Source organism: Euprymna scolopes, chromosome 26 (genome assembly GCF_053919585.1).
Source record: "Euprymna scolopes isolate OS-2025 chromosome 26, ASM5391958v1, whole genome shotgun sequence".
Lineage (NCBI taxonomy): Eukaryota > Metazoa > Mollusca > Cephalopoda > Sepiida > Sepiolidae > Euprymna > Euprymna scolopes.
The window spans coordinates 34186045-34210179 of NC_136507.1; the positions used below are offsets into that span (position 1 = coordinate 34186045).

Here is a 24135-nt window from a genome sequence, read left to right on the forward strand (position 1 = left end):
TTTACAGAGTTGACCTTTGTAAACTCTACCAAACTGCTCCGCCAATTTGAGGTCTAAACACTTGAAATTTTAGATGTAGGTTACAACGATATGAGTCAGACATTTTAATTTAATTTGAGCCCAAAACAATGAATGGTAAAAGATCAAATTAGGTGTCAAAGTTAGAAAAAATTACGTCTCTACCAACTTTTCTCTGATAGTTAAGGAAGCTTATTATATAGAAAGGCATTACCGTCCATATTTACACTTTTTAATATATACATATGCACATAACGTCATGAACAGTACATAGGGCCTGAGCTAAACCGATCGGAACTGCTAGGATATATATACAAATTTAAAAAACAATCACAAATGCTCCTAATGTCTTTATTAAAATAGGTAAAATATTTTATTAAAATACCATGTACACTGTGAAAAGAATTTATTGAATATTTAACTTGAATAGCTATCCCTAAGTATGTAGGTCAAGATTGGGAGTAATATAAGGCATCATTTGTTGATGGTTAAATAAAAAAAAAGAAAGTTATCTGAAATAAAAGGTAATCAAAAACCTAGACGGTCATAACGTAAGGCTATGACAACGGCATATTTTCATTGGTTTAACTCTCGAGTATATATCCGACACAGACACAATTAATAAACAGAGGATGACACCAATCTACATAAAAACATATAATATATCAATGGATATGTGGATACATATCTCTCTCTCTCTCTCTCTCTCTCTCTCTCTCTCTCTCTATATATATATATATATATATATATATATATATATATATATATATCCTGTAATTTATACAAAATCTGTTCAGCTGTTTCGTGAGTTCGTTCCTTATAGACACCGAAACGGTTGAACATATTTTCTATGAATTTAACAGAACTTTAGTTTATAAGTCGGGGCGTGATCTCCGTTAATTTTTCTGTCATAATACTCTCGATAATTATCGAGAATCGATAATCGAAACCGTTATTTTAAATTATCTATCATCGGTAAAGCCATTTTTTTCTATGTCATCGTTAGCGACAATGATAGAACAACGGGCCGTGAAAATTCTACGATGGGTAAATTGAGTATCTTTTGGGGTGTTTTTTTAGTTTTTGTTTTTTGTTGTTGTCTTTTTTTGCATTACGTGGTGTGTAGGTTCAAATTTAGCACATAATTTTCTTAATTCATTTTCCATTAACTGCAAAGAATTTTCTAAGATTTTAAAATTTACGTATTTTTAGTGTCTGTTTTTGTTTTTGTAGGATGGAGTCTATAGGTTCAAACCCCGCACGTATTTTTTTTTCTTTAACTGAAAAGAAGTTTATATAAAATAATTTTATAAAAGAAACAGTAGGTTCTCTAGAGTGCAATGTAGAATAACATATATTTTGGACTAAGTTACTGCATGGAGGCATGTGAAGCTTCCTCCTGGTTGATTTCACGGATTTCGATGACAATAAAATATAGGAATTTAAAATATTCGTTGATCATCATTAAATCTCGGGCAACGTCGGGTCTCCCTGCCAGTATATATATATATATATATATATATATATATGCTGTACAAATTCTGAAGTTCGCCGTAAATAATTCATAGTTTATAAAACGCACATGAAAAAGACTGGACGTTACATCGGCCGAATCGTTGTAAACTAACATCTCAGCACAAAACATTAGTTCTTATCGTTTACATAAGAGACTTTACTAGTCGTGATCACAAAATCATTATTAATTTCATAAGTTGTTATGCGAAATCAAAACAATGTTTTTACACGTTCGTACTTAACTCAGACATAGAATATCTGTTTTCTTTTTGATAGATATCCCAAAGCTTTGTAATCAAATCGACAACCACGATGTCTGTCGACGCCCTGCCTATTATCTTCAGGACAAAAACCCCATCACGCTTAAGATAATCCATACTGAAATCCTCCATCATGAAACCTTTCTTTCTCTTTTCTATATCGACATCTGTTTTCGAATACTTATAGATGTACTCGATGTATTTATAGCAGTAGTGAGTGTGATCCTTGCACAGGGAAATATAGATGGTCTTCAATAGGCTGAGACCCGTACAGAAGATCACGAACATAAACCAAAACCAGAACATTAGAAAGATCTTTTCGTTGAACATATTGATTGGCAGAACACATTGCATCCGAAATCGATGCTCGCTGAGAGCACGGACCTTAAAATCGCAGAACGTGATCCGCGGAAAGACAGGAGATTGTGCGAGGCGTCCTGTTTGGAAGGCCATCATGATTACGTAGAAACCGTTCAGATCGTTCGGCCATAAAAAGCTGTCCAGAAAGTAGAATTGCACAATAGCGTTCAGAAAGAAGAACAACTTCGAAAGGAAATAGAGACTCGTCAGAAACTTGCCCTTCTTGCGCAAACAAGCGGGTAACGACATCTTACGCCAACAAGAGATGCATCCTTCTTTGTTCAGATCCTTATTGATACATATCCATTTGTCTATGTAATGCGCGGCGTGAGTGATAATCTTTTCCCTGTTAGCGTAATTTCCGAACTGGATCTCAAGAACCAACCCAACTAACTTGTCCAGGTTGATACCAGCCTTGCTGTTAAACAGCCGCCATGCCAAATTGGGAAGCTTGAAGAGAAACGCTTGCATAAGCAATATAAACGGCACCCACTGGTAGTAAGAAATTCTTCTATGGTTAACATTGTCAACAACACTGGGGAAGAGTTCGGCATCTTTAACAATAAATGTGTCCGAAACCCAACAATAGTTCTCGGCATACTCAATGTGATGACTCCTGTCAGCCTCGCCTGGGTTCCAGCATGCAATTGATTTGCCGAAATACTGACGAATAATCAGTATACAGGCGGACAAAGAAAGCAAGAGGGCGGTGTATACGTGGTTAAGTTTGTCAACCCAGTCGTCACTGCTTGAGCCAAGAAGTCCAGTGTAACTGGAGAAACTCCTAATCAAGGACTCCAACCTGAAAATTAAAAAAAAGAAGAAATTTATTATTAAATTCATAAATTAAAACATTAACATAATTAGGAAATAATTTTGTTAGTGAATTATCGTTGAATATTCTCTGACTGTTAAATCTGAAATTCTGCGTTTAAAAGTAGCATTTTCAGATTAAATCTTTCTTTTAATCGTTTTTTTTTTATAAATTTCTGGCACATCTAAATTCCTGCGTAGTGCTCTTTAATTTCGCCAGTAATAGTGTTTTGTATGCTATCGATTTTCTCCTGACGCGATGATAGCCGAAAGAGATCTCGAGAAATTTCCGCACATTCTATTTAAATCGATATATATATATATATAAGAAATTTATTACTGTGAGTCCAGAATGAGTTTACATATTGTTTCAACTAGAGGAAGATCATCAAAGAGAGGAAATATCCAACTAGCATCGTCAGAATTCATAGATGGACTAAGTTATAAAATCAAATAAGAATGGAAAAATCGTAGATGAAGGGGAGTTAGAAAAGATTTTTCCATTCTTATTTGATTTTATAACTTAGTCCATCTATGAATTCTGACGATGCTAGTTGGATATTTCCTCTCTTTGATGATCTTCCTCTAGTTGAAACAATATGTAAACTCATTCTGGACTCACAGTAATAAATGTCTTATATACTGCTCTGGCTACACATTGATCACTCTAGTCCGGTTTTTTCACCACTGGTATATATATATATATATATATATATATATATATATATATATATATATATATATATATATATATTAGTGTATTTAGGCAGCATTCCTTTATTCAGGCAAACATTATTAAAAACAACAGAGATACCTTGCTTAATGATTCTCTTTTTCATATTTTCGATTTTTCGTAAGATTTTTTTAACTTCAAGATGGAAGGTATTTACAAATGTCCCATGATTCACACGAGCGCTTTCGATTCTTTCTTGAATCATCATCAGGTGGAGATAACATTGCCTTTTATCATCCTAATTTTTAATCGAGATTTTTATCACTCGTAAATGTATATTTTAATCGACTTTTCATTGACTCTTTTTATCATTCGTAACTATATATTTCACTTCTATTTTTAATATTTTTAAAAATATTTTTCAATCATAAAGTCCAACAATTTTGCAACGGTTGGCTACAATTTGTTTTTTGTGAAGTTTAGACCGCTTTGAACAAAATAACACATTGAAATATTAATGAAACTGAAACTTCAGCAAATTAAAAGTATATTGGTCGGTAGATAGTTAAATTCAATTACGCATGGCATATATCATTTTGTTTTTGAATTTTTGAGATGACGTTGTGAAATTCATATTATTTGTATAATTTGGACTACTACTCTCGTATTCGGTGTTAATTTCACAACGATTCCTCAAGTTCAACAAAGTTCACCTGAAGAAGGTCAGGGTTTATGTTGGCCTAAGCGTTGTGAATAGTAATCCAAATAATATATCATTCAAACACTACTGAGGTGGAATATATAGTTAAGTGGCAGTTTTAGTCATTTAAAACTGCTTTAAAGCTTCACCGCTAACTCATTTTTCAAATAAATTTCTAACAATTATTACAGTTTATAGATCACCTTCTCATCTATATTGTGAAAAAAAAGTTAAATTTTCGTTCAGTAAAACAAAATTCATGATGAATTTTCTAGTATTCGAAATCGTAAAAATACGTAAGGAAGTGAGCGAAGTTTTTAAGGACTGGTTTCCATAGCAACCACATTCCTTCAGCGACTATTGTTGCTACTAAATCGAAAAGACAAGTAACAAGTGAAATAGAGAGAATGCAAGCATGGAAGGTAGATAATTGGGAGGATTCTATTGAAAGCAGACGAGTGCCGTACATTGTTATTACATATGCGTTTATGAGGGCAAAAATATAAAACTGAAATTAAACAAAGAAAAAGTTAATTTATTTGAATCCTGGACAAATAATGGATTACAATAGAAAACTGTGAGCATTAAAAGTAATATGGTAAAACTTAAACATGGAAAAGTAAAGGACAAGTAATTAAAACTGAAAAAGGAAAGGAGAAGATATTCTAGTAAAAAATATAATAAATTTTTTACTTAAAATATTGCAGCATTAGAAAATTTTTATATTCAATTTCTAACATTATATAATCAATTCTTAATGCTGCAATATTTTAAGTTAAAAATGTATTATATTTTTTTACTAGAATATCTTGTCCTTTTCTTTTCCAGTTTTAACAACTAGTCCTTTACTTTTCCATGTTTAAGCTCACATTTTTCTATTGTAATATATATATATATATATATATATATATATATATATATATATATATATATATATATGTATGTATGTATAAATCATTTTTTTTTTTCATTTAAGTTTTCAGATTGCTAAAAACTTGGCACCTTTGTAAACAAGCGCAAAACTGCGTGTTTTGACGGTTGCATATTTGCCGAGGACTAAATATATAAACAGGAGATGGAGAATCCGAAAAATCAGGAAAATATTATGCTTGTGGGTTTGACCACCAAAATTTTACTTCGGTTTTAGAGAAATGTTAATGAGAATCGTTTTTCGTTGTGTGTGTGTGTGTGTGTGTGTGTGTATGTGTGTATGTATGTGTGTGTGTTTGCTATAGCGTTTTAGTTATACGATATTGAACATCATCCTGATGTTTTGAAAAATCCCTAATAAACTCGCTGCAAAACTATTTAATATAATTTAATATTTAATATATGCTCCACGATTAACACTGTAGAGATAGGTATTTTCGTTCGTATACGATTGTTTCCACCGATATCAAAACATACATCTTCATTCCTACTGGAGATAATTTGAAAGCCTACTAGAAAGAACTTGAATGCCTCCTAGTGTCTGACTGTCTGAGATATGTAAAGTTGCTAGTCAAGACAACTTGTCTAAGGATATTTTTTCTTCATAGGTAAACCCTAACCCTAACCCTTATTATAAGAAGCACATAGTATTCGCGGCTCTTATAAGATCTTGAAATAGCTAATCCAAAGTGGCTAATACAAGGAATATTGTACTTTCTTCAAGTGGTGTTGTTGGCAGTAACAGTACGTAGCTGGATACTCAAACAGACTAGATAAATTCTTGTCCTGAAATCTAGTAAAACTAAGAGACGAAAACAAATATACACTATAACATATTTAACTTGTAAATTAATGTATCTAACTTTCTTACTTACTTAACATTTAAGACGTAAAGGAACATTAATAGAATATTCGCATATCTGTAAATCTATAAATCTCATAGAGAGATCAGGTGTTTATGGTCTTTTTGTATAGGGGTTTGTCAGGACAACTGACAGGAGTATATTCCTCCAACGTGTAAAATCTTACTAAGTATTTAAAATCACATGGATTTCCGGAGTATGACTAACCCACACTGGCTTTTACGAATAATGATGCACCCTCACCAAGTAATGGCATCGGAAGTATCAGCACGAAACTGGATCTCAACCAGACTAGGTTAATTTTTGTGCTGGAAGCTAGTAAGACCAAGGGACCGATGCCTCCGTTTAGTCTCGAAAGACAACAGATACCCCCTGTAGGGGAAGCTGGGCGTGTAATCGGTAGGCAAAGGTTGCGCAATCCCAAACCACACCTTTCCTGACTTGACACTGATTGAGTACAGTAGCAAGGAGAAGTCCAGGACAACTGGAAACAATGCTAAGATAAGCGGAGAGCACATACAGCAACCGGAAGTCCATGATAGTCATCCATTTAGTACTGACCAGGTCCAACGTTGCTTAACTTCGGTGATCCAGCGGAAACCGGTGTCTCAACGTGATTATGCCGTATTAAAGAGACTATACAGGAGATATACCATAATATATTTACTTGATTGAGGAGAGTAAAATTATTGTTTTAACTTTTAAAGGGTTGTATTAAAGAAAGTTTTGAAATATTCAACTGCGTTGATCTATCTCCTTTCTCATTTTACTTCAGCCAAATTTCTCAGGAATCAAAGTATCCCCTTCTTAGAGGCTACCACTTTATCTCTAAATGAGATAAATATGTATTCAATTATTATATATCAGTTCTCATTTACATATCTGAGTTAGTAAAGAAGTTAAGAACATTTATTATTTCCTTCTCCCCAATTGATAGTATACCGTTCTTGTGATTCTTTTGGTCTTACTGAATAGCAGTATAAGAATTCATCAAGTCTTGTGAAGAATCCAGTTGTGCGTGACTTTAGATAACATTACTTGGAGGCCATTATTTCGTGTAAAAGTCTGTGTGGTTTAACCATACTATGTGATGCTGAATATTTAGTCAGGGTTTTCTTGTCTGACAAAGAATTCTCATGCCAAGTTGTCCTGATGAAGTCGATAATAAAAAGACACTCGGGGATATTGTCTAGTAAGCATTCAAGTGCTCTTTCCAATCAAGATATTAAGAATTGTATGTGTTTGGAAATAGCCAGAAACGATCCTGTAAATAAAGATGTTTCAGAAAGTTCATTAACTTGACTTATTATATATATATATATATGATTGCAACGTCTTGTCAGACGAGTGCCACTCCCTCAGACATTTAAAATCCATGAGCTCAACTGCCTGAGGGAGTATCTATACAAATATGATGTTACAGAGTCTTAGCTTTGTACGACAGCTAAGTCTCTCTCTCGGTTCAAAATGTCAAATGATTGATCCTAAAATTAACTCTAAGTCCGTGTGGCAAGCACCACCATAAACTTAGGGTTGGTGCTAAGGCCAATCATATTTTACTATCTTTTCAAGTATAAACCTTTCATAAATGTAAGCGACAGGCGATAATAATTAAAAGAGTTACAGCAAGTTAAAAACATGTTATTTGGTAGTTAATGCTATTTGAATGCATTTGGTATAAGTTTTTTGATCTTTACGTTTTCTTAAATGTTAACTATTCTGCACTTTTAACAAAAATCAAAGAGATCAAAACCTACGATGCGTTTTTTTTTCTTTACGATTTCTCGACTGTTAACTATTCTGCACTTTTATTTACTTAAAGAAACCAAAGCCAAAAAAATCTGGACAATGGCTGAAGTAATAAACACGTAAAAACGGTGTTGGATTGTTGGAAGGCTTAATCGTTGAAATTCCATTCGTCGTAAGCTTTGCCTTTCCAGCTGTTAACTGGGGTATGTACTCACGAAGCATGTCTGTAATTAGTAGCCTTCGTAAATAACAGTCTATCAAGCAGCCGTTATGGTCGCCAGGGCTGTGCGGTGGGGGATGCGCAGGTCGATTATGTCCATGAATAATTAAGGATCCAAAGGTCAATGGGATAACGACCTTATATGCATAACTAGAAGGATACCCGTCCTAGGGCGGGTAAAAATAATTCAACAAACGGAATAATTTTACATCCCCTTTCTACCCCTTTACGAAGATTAAAATCAATATATAACGATACTAAACCTTACGGCTATAATCCTTTTTCCAATTTTAATAAAAGTCCAGCACATGTATTTGATTCCAGAATTGTTTATAATTTAAAAAATGTAATGTGGACTATGTTTAGTTTAAACTAGTATATATATATATATATATATATATATATATATATATATATATATATATATATATATATATATATATTAGTGATTGGATGATTTCAGTATTTTTCCCGATTCCGGTACAATTACCGATTTTGTACTAAATTCCCGAGTCCGATACAGTTACCGATTCCGATTCCGATTCTTTATAAATCTCTAAATATTTAACATTTTCCCCGATTCCTGAAAAAAGCAAAACAAACAAAACAAAAAACAAACAAACAAAACAAAAAACTTTTTAAATATGCAGATATTTTCCTAAACGTCAAAATATGGAGGATGATCTATCGATTTTAGATTTACTTGTATTATAAAATCAATAAATATTCTTTCATTATTATTACTAGAAATGGAAGATGCCTCTTGAAATAAAATCAAATAAAAAAAGACTATTAAAAGCATCGAAAAATAGGTATCAATTTTCTAGTTCCCGATACCGATTCCGATACCCACGAATTTTTTTGTCGATTTTTCCGATTCTCGATTCTGATCAATTGTCCCAACATTATTCAACCCTAATGAAAACGAAAATGGTGACAACTCGGTAATTTCTCTTTCGTTTTATAAGTGTCTGTGGGTCTGTCTGTCTGTTTGTGTAAATTTCCCTACGCAATAACTCTCTCGATTTTTAGTCTACAGACTCAAAATTTGATATACAGGGTACTGAGATTTGGGAAAATCTATATTATCGGTTTTCGGCCAGAAATTTGGATGTTAAGGGGCCAGAGTTCAACGATTTGACCTTTGAGAACTCTACCAAACTCCCCCGACGATTTTGTGTCTAAACACTTGAAATTTTAGATATCGGTTCCTTGGACATGGATTTAACATAATAACTTTATTTGAGCCAAAACCAATGCAGGTTAAGGGGTCATAATAGGGGTGAAAGTTTTTAAAAAATTGCCGTTTTTTTTTTTTTTTTTTTGCTCAGCATACACCTCCAAACACCCGGGCACCGCCGGGCACCCATGCTAGTATATCTATGAAAGTGAACGTGTCTGTGTATCTGTGTGTCTGTCTGTGTGCATTCCCCTACGCAATAACTCTGTCAATTTTTAGTCTACAGACTCGAAATTTGATATACAGGGGCACCCATGCTAGTATATATATATATATATATATATATATATATATATATATATGTGTGTGTGTGTATATATATATATATATATATATATATATATATATATATATATATATATACGTGTGTGTGTGTGTTTGTGTGTAAAGAATACTGTGTTTTAAACAGGAAGACATCATATTTATTTCGAAAGAAAATCCTTTCGTTACAGCAGAGATCAATGCCACTCAATTGACACGAAGGCCAACGTTGACATCAATCTCCGATTCCAGACGAACACTACTAAGAGATGATCACGGCCAGTGCAGGAAACTCATCCCCACGCATTTTCGCAAACTGTCATATTTTGCATATCCCAACCGAAACACTACGAATATAGTAATTGAAACAAAGACATTGCTCTGGATGGCACCAGCGTCTGACGATGATTACCAGCTTATAAAACGAAAGAGAAATTACCGAGTTGTCACCATTTTCGTTTTCATTAGGGTTGAAATATAATTAGAAAATGTTTATTGTAATGAAAATGGTTAACAAAACAAGCTATAAATATGTCGTAACGAGAAAAAACATTTAATATTATTAATACGAACTAGCAAGACCTGTGGAAATTCCACCGCGGCATCTTTCATACGTAATATATTACTGCTAGGCATTCTATGGACGTTCAGTGTGAACGGAAACCCCACGATATCATTATACTGTTATTAGATAGAAGGTATTCCACCCTTGGATCCTAGCCAAACGATTAAGAAACTATATTTCAGCATCACATACGACCCAACATCATTTTTTTTAATTTTTAATTTTACTTTTACACTGCGTCTTTAGTGATCGGGAGATCCTATTTAATAAAAACGGTGATAGAAGGTGATAATATATTTCGAACATTACATTAGCGTATCTATATACTTATTTCATGTTCGTAGTACGTTATCACCTTCTATACTCCTTTTTAATAAATAGGATCTCCCGATCGAATAATTTATAACCTGGAAACCGTGACACACGTACGTACGTACGTTAAAGGTACTACGGTGTAAATATATAGATTATTATGACTGTTCATATTCACTGTCAGTCGCACAAGGAGATCTTTGACTTGATTAAAATGCATCATAGAGAACACAAACCTTTTTTAAACTTTCTCGTTTCGCCAACTAAGAAATAATAACTCGAATAAAACAGCTTTTGGTTTTAGTCGAGGCAAGACTCTTAACAGAATCAAATATTGAGCAGACGCTTTAAATATTGAGTCATCATATATATTTACTCAATGGGTAAAGTATCTGCTCTATATATATCGACTAAGACCAGAGATTGTTTTTCTTGCCGTATGAAGTATTTTTAGACTGAAACAGTAGATTTATCGTCGCGACTAATCGGAATTTTGTTAACCCAATTTAAATAAAATAAGATCCTGCTCTTTTTATTAAGCACTATCAAAACCTCATAAAATTCAATGGTTTTTACTTTCGGATATTTTTAATCTTGAAGAATATATATATATATATATATATATATGTATATATATATATTCTTATATATGTATCTGTATATGTATGGTGTCTTTTGACAGCATGTTCTCATTCATACAAGTATTGTTAAACAGCACGGAATGTTTTTGAGAATTTATTTTCAATTTTTCAATTTTTCGAACTTTAGTTCTTATTTCTCGGTCGAATTTGTGCAAGAAAGTTCGATAGTCGTCTTGGTCTATTTTTCTTTTCGTGGTTCTTTTGCAATTACTTTAAACTGAGTTTCATCAGTCATCTTCAGGCAATTTTTGGTTATTGTTTCGTTTAAAATCAGGATGCTTTTATATGATTCAGTTAAAATCACATTCAAATTTCTTGAACTAGTGAAGCGTCTCGTGTGTAAAAAACCATGCGTTTTTTACGTGTTAAGAACGTGCCTAAAATAAATGTACATTGGTTTAAAGTGTGATTTATAAAATCGTATAGAATTTACAGTCTTTTTAAAATTGGTTTAATGAATAATTTATAACTTTACATTACACACACACACACAAACACACACACACACACACACACACACACACACACACATATATATATATATATATATATATATATATATATATATATATATATATATATATACCGTAGGGTACCGATTTCGAATCTCGCTTGATTCAGCCACTCTGATGAGTCGTAGACGACGAAATACATGTCAGTGGATAATTATATATAAAAAACAATATATATCGTTCCCCATGATATGTTCCCCAGATTGGTTAAAGGGAAAATTATTCCCAAATCGTATTTAGGTAAAAAATGCACTTTTGTGAATAATTGAATTCATTCAAAACATATCGCAAAACAAAAACGAATAACATATATATATATATATATATATATATATATATATATATATATATATATATATATATATATATATATAGAGAGAGAGAGAGAGAGAGAGAGTTGTTTGTAATATACTGAGTTCGTTTAATCCAGTAAATTTTCATATGCCAATAAGTTTTAAGCCAAAAAGAGATGACTTAAAAAGTAAGCTACAAAATTATCATATTTCATAATTGAGCATTTATATACTGTGAAAGCAAAATCAAGGCTTAAAAAAAGGTGTTGATGGCAACAAAAATGTATTTCGTTTTACGTTACAATTGTTTCCATGTCCAGTCGACAATTTCAAACATTATATCGTTTGAAAATTTTCAAAAAGCAGCATTTCTTCATGCTTTATGATTAAAAATACTCTTGACAATAGAACATTGTTTAAAGAGAAGGAAAAAGAAAGAAAAATTCCCTTAACGGCAAAAGAAGCATGTGAGAAACATTTACCCTTGAGTGGGAAGCCCATTTAAATATCAATATATCACCTAATTTTCGTATCCTTATTTAAGAACAAAGTCAACAGAAATTTCCACAAAAACCCTTAGCCATTTAAAAAAAAAATATGTATTCCATTCGTTGAGTTCCTAAATTAGATTTCACTATTTCTTTATTCCACATAATTAATTTTCTTAAAAAGAATTTTTTTAATTTTTGTTTCTATATTTATAATATGGCCATAACAACCTTGCATTAACGTTACGGTTAATTTTAGTTTCGTATTTGCTCATTAGTGACAAGTAATGTTTACAAATTATCGATTGTTTTGATACTTAGATCTAAGACCATTTTACGTTTAATGTTTAATTGAAAATGAGAATAAAGAAAAACTCTGCGTTATATATATTAATCCTTATACAACATTTCGAATAAAGGATTCTAATCTATTTATCATTATCTAATGTTTTAAAATTTATTATCATTCTAATTAAATATGTTTCCATAGCGTTACTAAAAACAATTACGAAGGGAGATAACTCACTTATGTTGTTAATTGCTTATAGTTAATTCTGTTGGAAAAGAGGTCAATATTATTTCCTATAACAGCTGAAGGGAGATAATTCAGGCCGTTTGATGTTTACAGTCTAGTGATTACTAGAAAGCGTCTATGATTTAATAATTAATTTAATCAAACAGATCACGAAGTGCTACGATAATTAACAAATTAAAGATATTAATTATGTTTTTAATCTGAAGAAATGCTGGTTTTTGAAAATTTTCAAACGATATAATGTTTGAAATTGTTGACCGGACATGGAAACAATTGTAACGTAAAATGAAATACACTTTTTGTTGCCATCAACACCTTTTTTGAAGTCTTGATTTTGCTTTCACAGTATATAAATGCTCAATTATGAAATATGATAATTTTGTAGCTTACTTTTTAAGTCATCTCTTAATTCTCTATCTTGTTCTCTAATTACACTGAGCTTCTTAAAAAAGGATCGGTATATATCATAAGAAAATATATTTCTACAGAAATATATATATATATATATATATATACGTGCATACATACATATATATATATATATATATAATATCAATAATTTGTACGATCGTTTCGGAAACAATGTTTATATCGCGATAGACATTAAGTCACGGACTTAATATAAATAAAAAAAAAACAATATTTTTGCTGATGAGGGAACTTTGTTTAAAAAAAAAACTATATATTAAAATTATTGTCCATGACTTAATGTCTATCGCAATAAAAACATCGTTTCCGAAACGATCGTACAATTTATTGATTTTGTTGTGTTCCTTCTTATGAAATAGATTTTTAATTTTTAATTTGAATTTTAATTTTAAATTATCAATCACATTACTGAATATTAAAGTAGCTCTAGGATATTTGCCTTATTATATATATGCATTACAGCGAGCAATTTTTTCTTGTATTTTAATTAAATTAGTAATTTTTCTATCACATTACAATACAATCTGCTCTGTAGACTACTACGAAATGTAGCATCCCTCTGCCTGTTCTACAAATACTTCAATGGTGAATGCTCTGACGAACTGCAAACACTTGTACCTCCCCGACATAACTACCCCCGACAAACCCGACAAGCTACTAAGTCTCATCCCTTTACAGTAGAGATCCCTAGGTGCAAGAAAGCCTTTTACTCCAATAGTTTCTTCCCCAGAACTGCCGGAAGTTCAAGTGTAATGTTAACAAACATCTTTCTATTCATCTCCCTTCATAATGACCCCGCTAATTAAGTCCCTGATATTAGCCCCCTGCTTCAAAGTGGCACTGTGCCTTGTTTGGGGTGAAAATTGAATTTAAAAAAAACAAAAAAAATCCTTTAAATTATATGCATATATATATATATATATATATATATATATATATATATATATATATATATATATACATACATATAACTACTTCATTTACTCACATAAAATTAATATACGAAAGTATAGATTTATGCGTAAACTTTAAGTATTTACTTCAAAAGTGCTCAATACGTAGGTAGAGCTAGTTAGTAATTTATATATATATTTTATAAATTACTATATACACACATATATACACAAACTCTCTCTCACATACACGACCACACACACACATATATATATTTACGTAGTTTTTGTTGTTGATTTTTTTAAAACGATATTAAGATTAGAAACATGTATGTACGTAGATTACTGTTTTAAAAATAAATAAATAAATAAAAATAATATTTGTTTATGTCCAAAATAAAAAAAATGGGGAATTTCTAAAAAAACATCCGATCTTCAAGGTGAAGACGCTAATCTTAATATCGTTTAAAAAAATCAACAACAAAAACTACGCATATATATATAAACGATGAAAACTAAGCAGTAAACCGTCTATGGCGTCATAGAGTAATGGGTAAGACGCTGGATTGAAATACATAAGGTACAGGGTTCGACCCCTAATAACAGTCAAGCTACGCTGACGAGGGTTAGGGCCTTGAAACATGCATGTACGTAGATTACTGTTTTATAAATAAATAAATAACATATATATGCACATATAACTACTTCATATATATTATATATATATATACATTATATATATATATATATATATATATATATATATATATATATATATATATATATATATTAGCAGGGTGGCCCAATATTGTCACACACTTCCATGTATTTATTGTCATCGATATCGGTGAGAAATCTCATAATTCAATCAAATCGATTGCTTTCTTGCTTTAGTTGGGGATCAATCACGATGGACTTGGAGGAAGCCTCTCACAGTGACTTATTCTACAATACATTGTGTGTAGAGAATCTACTGTTAGTTTTATAAAATTAGTTTCATATGTAATGGTTTGAATTAAAGATTTAAATGCAAAAATCAAGTATCATGTATATTATTCCTTAATTGGAATTCATTTTTGAGATGAGCATTACATATATTAATTTATTTTTATTTCGGACTATTATTCTCATCTTTATTAGTTGTTGTTTTTCATCTTTTATTGGTTGACCCGACTATGGAAGATCAGATAATAAATAAACGTGGATTTATAAGATCAAAGAATCCAACCTTGATCGCCCTTCGGAGCCCGTGGCGCAGTTGATAGAGACGTTGAATATCTACGATTCCAGATGGACATTGTCTGAAGATAGCGGTTTCAATCCTACCCAAAGCCTGCCAGAGGTTTACTTGGCCAAAACGTGGTAAGACGACAACAACTACGGATGACAGTGATTTCCGAGAATGCAGTTAGGAGATTCGAGGTCCTATCCGTCGCGGTTACCACCTGACGAAGGCCAGAGAAATAGTTGGCCGAAACGTCGTGAATAAACAAACAACCTATAAAAGATGAAGAGCAACAACTAATAAAGATGAGAATAATTGTCCGAAATAAAAATAAATTAATCATGTATCATGCTTCAATAGCGCTTTAAACAGAAACATTCGTTTCAAACGACTCCTTCTCATATCAAAGAACCTACAGGGTATTTTATGTTTAAACTTACTGCATGGACGCTGATAATGACTTGAATTTATGCGTAAAATGAAAAAGTCGAGTAAATGTCGGTCATTTCGATTTTTGTGGGAATAAAACTTTTCAATTCAATTTTTGGGCTTAGGCTGTGAGAGCTGTTTACTTTCGTTAAAATCGAATGTTCCTTCTTTCATCGGATTATTTCGATTATTGCTAATCGATACTTATAAAATACATTCCGATACACAACCTATCTAAGAACATTGCCAGCCACATTAAGTACCTTGGTGTGAAATTTCATAAAAATCGATCTAACCGTTTTCGAGTCCATAGAGAACGAACTCAAACACACAGACACACAAACTCATTCCTTTTATATAATAATAGATTACTTGAATTAAAGTTTAAAATGCAAAAGTCAAGTATCATGCTTCAGTTGTGCTCTAAACAGAAACATTCGTTTCGAACTCGCCCCTGTCTTATCAAGTAACTAAATGTTCGTTATATATGTCTCTTTAAGGCATATACACAAGGTCAACAATATATTTCTCATAAATTCTGGGCAACGCCGGGTAGTATTGCTCGGTATTTAATAAAAGAAAATAATAGTAAAAATTAAATAAATAAATATATACTTACATTTTGTTCTGGATCGGTTTTATTTTATTTTTTTATTGTTATTTTGTCGCTCTGACAGATTTTAGAATTTATATAAAATTAAATAAAAGTGACTTGTTTTTGATTATTTATTTTATCAGCGCCAAAATACCACATTCAGCTCCTTTTTTTTCGTCTTCTTCTTTATGTCATCCCGTTGATTAGCATATTACAATTAACATATCTTAGGTATTTTGCACCAAAAAGATTATTTTTAGCTATAACTAACCACGTTGTAGATTATCTTTGGGTATCATCATGTTATGAATATTTTATTTTTGACTTGTATTATATTGTTACGGATTTTCTTGATTTGTTAATATTTAATTTAGTGTTGTGTTGGAATAAACTACTTATTGATATGATTTGACGTCACAGTTTATTGGAAAAAAAGGTACGTTGTTGACTATTAACGATATATTTGTCCTTTTATCATTCTTATTTATCTGGGTATTTTACTTTCCGTCAAATCCCACAAAGTCACAAAATATGGTTCAATGTTTAAATCCTGTGTTGTATCTCTTGCAACGCTTTTTTATGCATTTAATTAACGGAAGTAAATTATGTCTTTATTCGCAGACCTGATGAAGACAGTTTAAGGTCGAAATAATTATTGTATGATATATGTTAAGCTTTTTTTTTCTTATGCTTTAACTCTTTGCTTTATGCTGGCTTTCGGGTAAAGATCAAAGTGTGGTATCTGTTCTCCAGGTGCTACACTTCAATTCTTTGTTCTCTCTCAGTGCAGAAGAAGTCCTTCACGACTGAGACAATTTTTAATTTTTGCTCCTTTTCTCCACATTAGAAAACGACCCTGGTGTCTAACGTTGTCCCGTGGGGACACAAAGTAACTAGGAACTCTATACTTTGTGCTAATCTTCGGGCCAAGATCAAAATGTAGTATCTGTTCTGATGTTACACTTCATTTTTTTGTTCTCAGTATGGGTAGGAGAAATCCTTCACGACTGAGACGATTTTGTAAAATTTTTGTCCCTTTTCTTCTTATTAAAAAAAAACGACCTTGGTGTCTAACTCTGCCCTCGTGTGGAGGCAAAGTATATAGAAACTCTATACTTTTTGTGTTAAATGAATTGAAATTTAAATCGAAAATATATATTTATATGTTTTTGTTTTAATTTTGACTGCACCGTTTTATAGTTTTTTTTTTGTGTGTTTTTTTATGTTCCAGTTTAAGGGATTTTCTTTTTGTCCTCTTTTTTTTTTTTTTTTTTTGTAACTTCTCCGATCATTCGGACGTTATTTTACATGAATAAAATTTTAGTTCGAACACTAGCGAAGCATAATTTCATTTACTCATCTTTAACGTTGTGCGTACAGTCGTTTTATAGAAACAATCCGTTTTCAGTTCCGGGTAGTTTCGAGTCCATCAAATTCCGTCGCAATATTTCGTTTGACTGCACCGTTTTTTGATTACTTGAAATAAGATTAATGGTTTGTTTCGTTAGAATTCCGCCGACGACTATTTTGTTCATATATGTTTTTTTTTTTTTTTTTTTTTTTTTTTTTCAGATTGATGAGTATTTTTTAGCGTAGAATATTTCAACCAATCAACACATATTTCGCCAAAAGTAAAAACTATTTCTATAGATGGTCAGACTCAATTTTGGAAGTTCTCTGGCCGAATCCGGTCTTTTAAGGTCAAAAACGTTTTTACTTTCATATTCCGTAAAAGATAATGTTAATATTTTGGAGTTGAATCGTTTTGTTTATTATTGGGCTTCCATTCACAAAGGCCAGGAGCAACTCGAGGACAAGACAGAAATTATTGTCAACTGAAAGATGTAGAACACTACGGGTGTCGGATGATTTAACAATAGCATGTATTGCTTTTGATTAATTATGGAGCGGTTTATGAAGAGAATTTGTTTACATTGGATTTGAAGACGATGAAGTTGTAATCAGCAAAAACGCAATTCCACGGTAATGTGTTCCTCAGGCGGGAAACTTTACAAAGAAGTTCTGTGGATTTTGCCTGGTATTAGGCAGATGAAAGGAGAAATAAGTTTTTTTTTTTTTAGCTGTGGTAATAGGACGAGTTCTATCTGTGAATGTTTTACAAGTGGGAATCAAATATTGCACGGTTTGAAAAAAAAATCAATAAGCAAATAAAGAAACGTTTATCTGACTTACATATCTGAAACTGTTAGCAGTTATTGCCAACCTCTGGTCAATAGAGCGTTTGTGAGATTAATTAGTAAATTGTCAATGATAAGAAGAAATTATTTACAAGGGTGTGGAGATGAGCATAAAAAAGAAAAAAATGTGCAAGAAAAAAAAAAACAACAATAAAAAATATTCGACAACAATATCAAGTATTTAATTCCCAGAAACACAAAATAAATGCCTGTGTAATTATACTGGAATGCTCTCAATTAAGAACTAGAAAAGAGACCAGCATTTTTCCGGCCAACAAATAGACAACAGATGGCTGCCGGTGGAGCAAACCAGGGGAGATAATCTACAAGCTATACCAACTGGTTTTGGTACTTCTACAGTATTGGGACGAGATTTTGTAGTTGATAAATGGAGTTTTCAGATTGAAAAAACAAACAATAGTTTCAACTGATTGTTTTTTGTCAATTCTAATAAGTTACAATGATAACTTCCAAATTATCAAGTCGGAATTACCTAATATTACTGAATTATTAAAAACAAAAAATTCCTGTATCCGTGTTAGCAGGTGAAAAATTGTCGCCATTTTGTTTTTATACAATGAAGCGAGACGAAACCATAAACAAGGGAAGTAACTCTCAATTTTTAATGTAACTAACACAAAACAAATAACAAAATAAACATAACATATATACAGTGTTCTGAGGGTGTTTTCGATTTAATATTTTTTTCATAATTGTTTAATATAAAAATAACTGTTCACCTAAAAACTAAATAACGTAAAAATAACATATACGCAAGTGTTTTGCGCCGGCCCCTAGCGACACCACAGGCTGCAGAAGTCGTCCGGCGGATCCGCAACGATGCCCGGCGCCCCCCGGACGCGTCTCCGCGGCCCACGGGTCGATTGGCGGGCCTTCAGAGGCCGATAAATTCCTGGGGTGCTTAGGCGTCGAGAAGGCACTTTGCGACGCTATTGCTACCCCTAGGCGTCAAATCAGAAAAAATTACCTCCCTTGCGACTCTCCCGTGTCTTATATACGCATACACGATCGTTTCCTTAAAATTTAATTTCTTTAATAAATAATTTTCTACCTTATCGATTTTTTTTTCTATTTAATCATCTTAAAAATACGAGAAATGCGTAGATACCACTGTTTTCATGTGAAATTCAATATTACGGTTTCCGAAATCTCGCCCCAATAGTGTAGAAGCGTCTTGGTTTTTAGTCTAGAATAATTTTGATTTATATTACTTTTTAATATTAATCATTATTTTGGAAAGCTAAATAAAAATATTATTTTCTTAGCCTTTCATTAAATATTATTTTTTTCTAAACTGACAATTTAAATTGTAAGATCAGCTATGCAACTTGAAAAGTTAATGATTTTATTTTAACGATTTATTATTTTAATTGAATAATTAACTATTATAGTGCATGAATTAACAATTTCAATTGAAATATTGACTACTAGCAGGCCGCCCGATGTAGCTTAGTCGATTAGTATAGAAAATCGAAAAAATCCGATCTGAAAATAGCTTTTCTCTCTTATAGATGAAAAAGAATATTTCTTACAGGGGAATATTTTACGTTACATCAGCCAAATCATTTTCAGCAAATCATTTCTCCTAAATAAACCCAGATGTATTATAATATTGGAGATATAGCCTAGTGGTAGAGAATTCGACTACAGATCGAATGAGCCTTTCTTTAAACTCAGGTGTCCCTCACTATTTTATTTTATTTTAATTTTTTCTTATTAATTAAATCAATTTACGATACAAGAGAAGGTACTAAAGAAAATCGTCGCCAACCATTTCTTTGTTTGCATATTTTTAAACTAAACATAAGCTAGAAGTGACTTTTCCAGGGCATTCATCGTCAAACCCAAATATCAGCTGACGTGATATTGTAAACAAACACAGACGGAATTTGACGAACGATATTTTCGTCATTATTTTTGTAGTTTTTATTTATTTTATTGTTTTGTGAATTAGTCTACCGGGAACATTATCCCTCGTGATATAGACTAATCAACAGAGGACTGATTCTATAATAATACATACGCAATCTGCATAAATTAAAAGATCATATTTAAACGATTTGTACGACCGGGCAACGCCGGGCTGCCAGCTAGTATTACTTAACCCTTATCGTTGAGTGTATTTTACTCTCAATAAGAGGTGACTAATTAAAGCACCGCCGCCACCACCACCACCACCACCAACAACAACAACAACAACAACAACAACAGCAATAATAATAATAATAATAATAATAATAATAATAATAATAATAAATAAATAAATAAATAAATAAATAAATGAATGAATGAATGAATGAATGAATAAATAAATAAAAAATATAAAAAATAAAAATTCAAGAAATGGCTAAGACATTCAAGAATTATACCCTAACTTAAACATCAAATTCCTCCCCTCTTGTGTAGTCAGGATCATCCAATCTAGTCGACGTCGTACAGGATAGGTAAGGGAAAAACATATTCTTATTTACAAGAAATTTTACTTGAACTCGTCCAATTCTATTTCTTCAAATGCTTCTTTGAAATGCTCTCAATATTCGGATTTATGTACCACCTAACCCTCTGCACATTTTAATTCTAAGGGCATAGCTTTATGTCTTACACAGCAAAACATTTGTATCTGAAAAACACATACAAGTGCACACAATCAACAACATATACACAGAAATATACTAAAAAGTTCACACACAAATGTATAATCTACAGTGTACTTGAAAGGGGAGAGTTGCCCGTATAACAGAACATTTGTTAAAAATATTTATAATCCTATTAATTATTGTTGTAACATTAATTATTGTTGTAACATTAATTATTGCTGTAACATTAATTATTGTTGTAACATTCCGACTAGTGCATCCACTACTGATCTTTGCCTTTTAGAAATGTCCCCAAAAGAGTTTTTAATCTAATAAGCCCAGCACTATCGACCAAGCTCCAATCTCTGTCCCATCGATACAGACTTGCACCCCTCTGGCTGTTTCACAACGAGGTTAATTACATGCGTTCTGATGAACCTTTGCACGTGCCCCTTCCTCGACGTGTTTTTAAATCTCGCGAAACAGTGTTTCGTGGTAAATGACTGAAAATCCCTTAAATTAACATTAGGACTATTGTGAATTCGAGAGAGAAAGTTGATGCAGTGATTGAGAGTGATTAAACGACTTACTGATTAAATAGTTTTCCAACGAATGATAAAAAAGTATAAACATTAAGTTTTATATATATATATATATATATATATATATATATATACATATATATATATATATATATATATATAATTATTTTTTTTTTACTATAATAATTAAATACCTACAGACACTAGTGTTTCATCCTTTCGGGATTCTTCAGTGGAGGGTGTCACGATTACTACCAGTCGAACGATTCGAACCCCGCGACACGAGACATCTCTGGCTCGATTAGCGGAGGCCGTATCCATTCGGCTACCATTAACCGTGTGAAATAGCGTTGAATTTTAAACATTTTAATTTAAATGTTCATTACGTCAGACAGACAGTGATCAAATCGTTATACGATGATCTACGCATAAGAGCTAAATTGACCGACTTTTAATTCAACTGAAAGTGCTCAACGATAAGAAACGAATTTCTTAAAGGGGCTGTCATAATTATTTTTTTTTTTTTACTATAATAATTAAATACCTACAGACACTAGTGTTTCATCCTTTCGGGATTCTTCAGTGCAGGGTGTCACGATTACTACCATATATATATATATATATATATATATATATATATATATATATATATATATATATATATATATATACTACTATATATATATAGTTTTAAAGGCACAAAACTTCAAAAACTATATATATGTGGGCCCTTCTCGACGTGTACATTAATTTCCTTTGCGGACTGTTTTCCTTATCTTCATACTTGTTGTTTTTTTCACTTTTCGGACAATTTCGCCCCCCGCCCCCCCCAAAAAAAAACAGCAAGTCTTCCCTCTTTGTCAGAAATATTCCTCATTGAACGTGATGTATAAACGATAATATAAAAGAAAGATCCATTTCCCACTTTTCTTCAATACGCTCTGAGTATTTTAAATGAGCGGAGGGGGATGGTAATGGGTGCTATCGTTTTTTTTTTTTTTTATAACAAAATATCTCCGAATAGTATTATATATTCGTTTTTATTGGAATTCTTGGAGATGAGGAAATTTTATATTTATTTATTTAAAACACAATCACGTTGACACACCGGTTCCCGTCAGATCACCGAAGTTAAGCAACGTTGACCATGGTTAGTACCAGATGAGTGACCATTTGGGAATGTGCTTTCTCCTTTATCTCGACATTGTTTCTAATCGTTCTGTACATACACTTGCCACTGGTATTAAACAATGTAGAATCAGGGGAGGTGTGGTTGGAGATTGCGCCACTCTTGCCACAAAAAAATTCACGCGCAGGCACCCTTACCGTGAGTATCCATGGTCTGTCAAGACTGAAGGAACCTTTGATCTTGATCTATTTATTTTCGCACTGCTATCTTTTTAAGGACACGTAGTGCATTGTATAGATGCGTTGTTTTCTGAAGATAGCGGTTTCAATCCTACCCAAAGCAAGCCAGGTGATTAGTTAGCCAAACCGTGGTGATACAATTACTATGAATGGCTGTAATTACCGGGGATACAATTACAAGACTCAGCATTTTTATTCCGTTACGGTCAACCACCTGAAGAAGTCCAGTGGATGAATTGACAATTATGAAGATGAGGATAACAATCCGCAAAAATACGAATACACAAATAATAAAGTCTCATCTTAAAGGATTCCAAAAATGTAAATCTTTATAACAACGCGTACAATTGTAAATGACTCTTAGCATGCCATGATTTTTGCACTGATATAATTTGGGTTGTTCAGTTTTGATAAGAATAAAGACAATTCTGGCTCATGTCTCCTACTAATAAAACAGCAACCAAAGTATCCCCAAATATAATGAAACTACGATAAAACACATACTGTTGGACATTTATTTCTTAATCTTGGTGGACAAGTCAGACATCGACTGACGTTTATTTGTACTCAATAAAGTTGAATTGCAGAAACGATTGAGAATTTTATTAAAGACTAACCTGGGTGCCCGGCATTACCCAGGTGTTTGAAAATATTTGTTGAGCAAAAATAAAAACAAAAAACGTGGTAGCAGGCAGACAGGCTCGAACCTGTATCGCGAAGGAGGAAAAGAACGTGAAAAAAAAAACGTGACGTCTTTGCTGTTGCGTCAATCGGCAAACCGGGAGTGACGTCGAAAAGAGGGAGATGACGTTCGAAAATACCGGCGATAAAAGCTACCTCTCCCTGTAGAAAAGTGCCCAGTTCAGGGTGAAGGAATTAATATTTTCGGCCAATTTTACGATATTTGTCGT

General features: G+C 32.3%; 1 protein-coding gene across 1 annotated transcript; it reads right to left on the reverse strand.

Moving 5' to 3' along the window:
• Positions 1 to 353: 353 nt before the first annotated feature.
• LOC145247981 (innexin unc-9-like) lies at positions 354 to 18791 on the reverse strand. Its single transcript, XM_080109640.1, has 2 exons — positions 16544 to 18791; positions 354 to 2955 (listed from the first exon to the last, which is right to left on the reverse strand). Coding segments are annotated over exons 1-2 (1200 nt in total). The 5' UTR covers positions 16546 to 18791; the 3' UTR covers positions 354 to 1757.
• Between the last annotated feature and the right edge of the window lie 5344 nt (positions 18792 to 24135).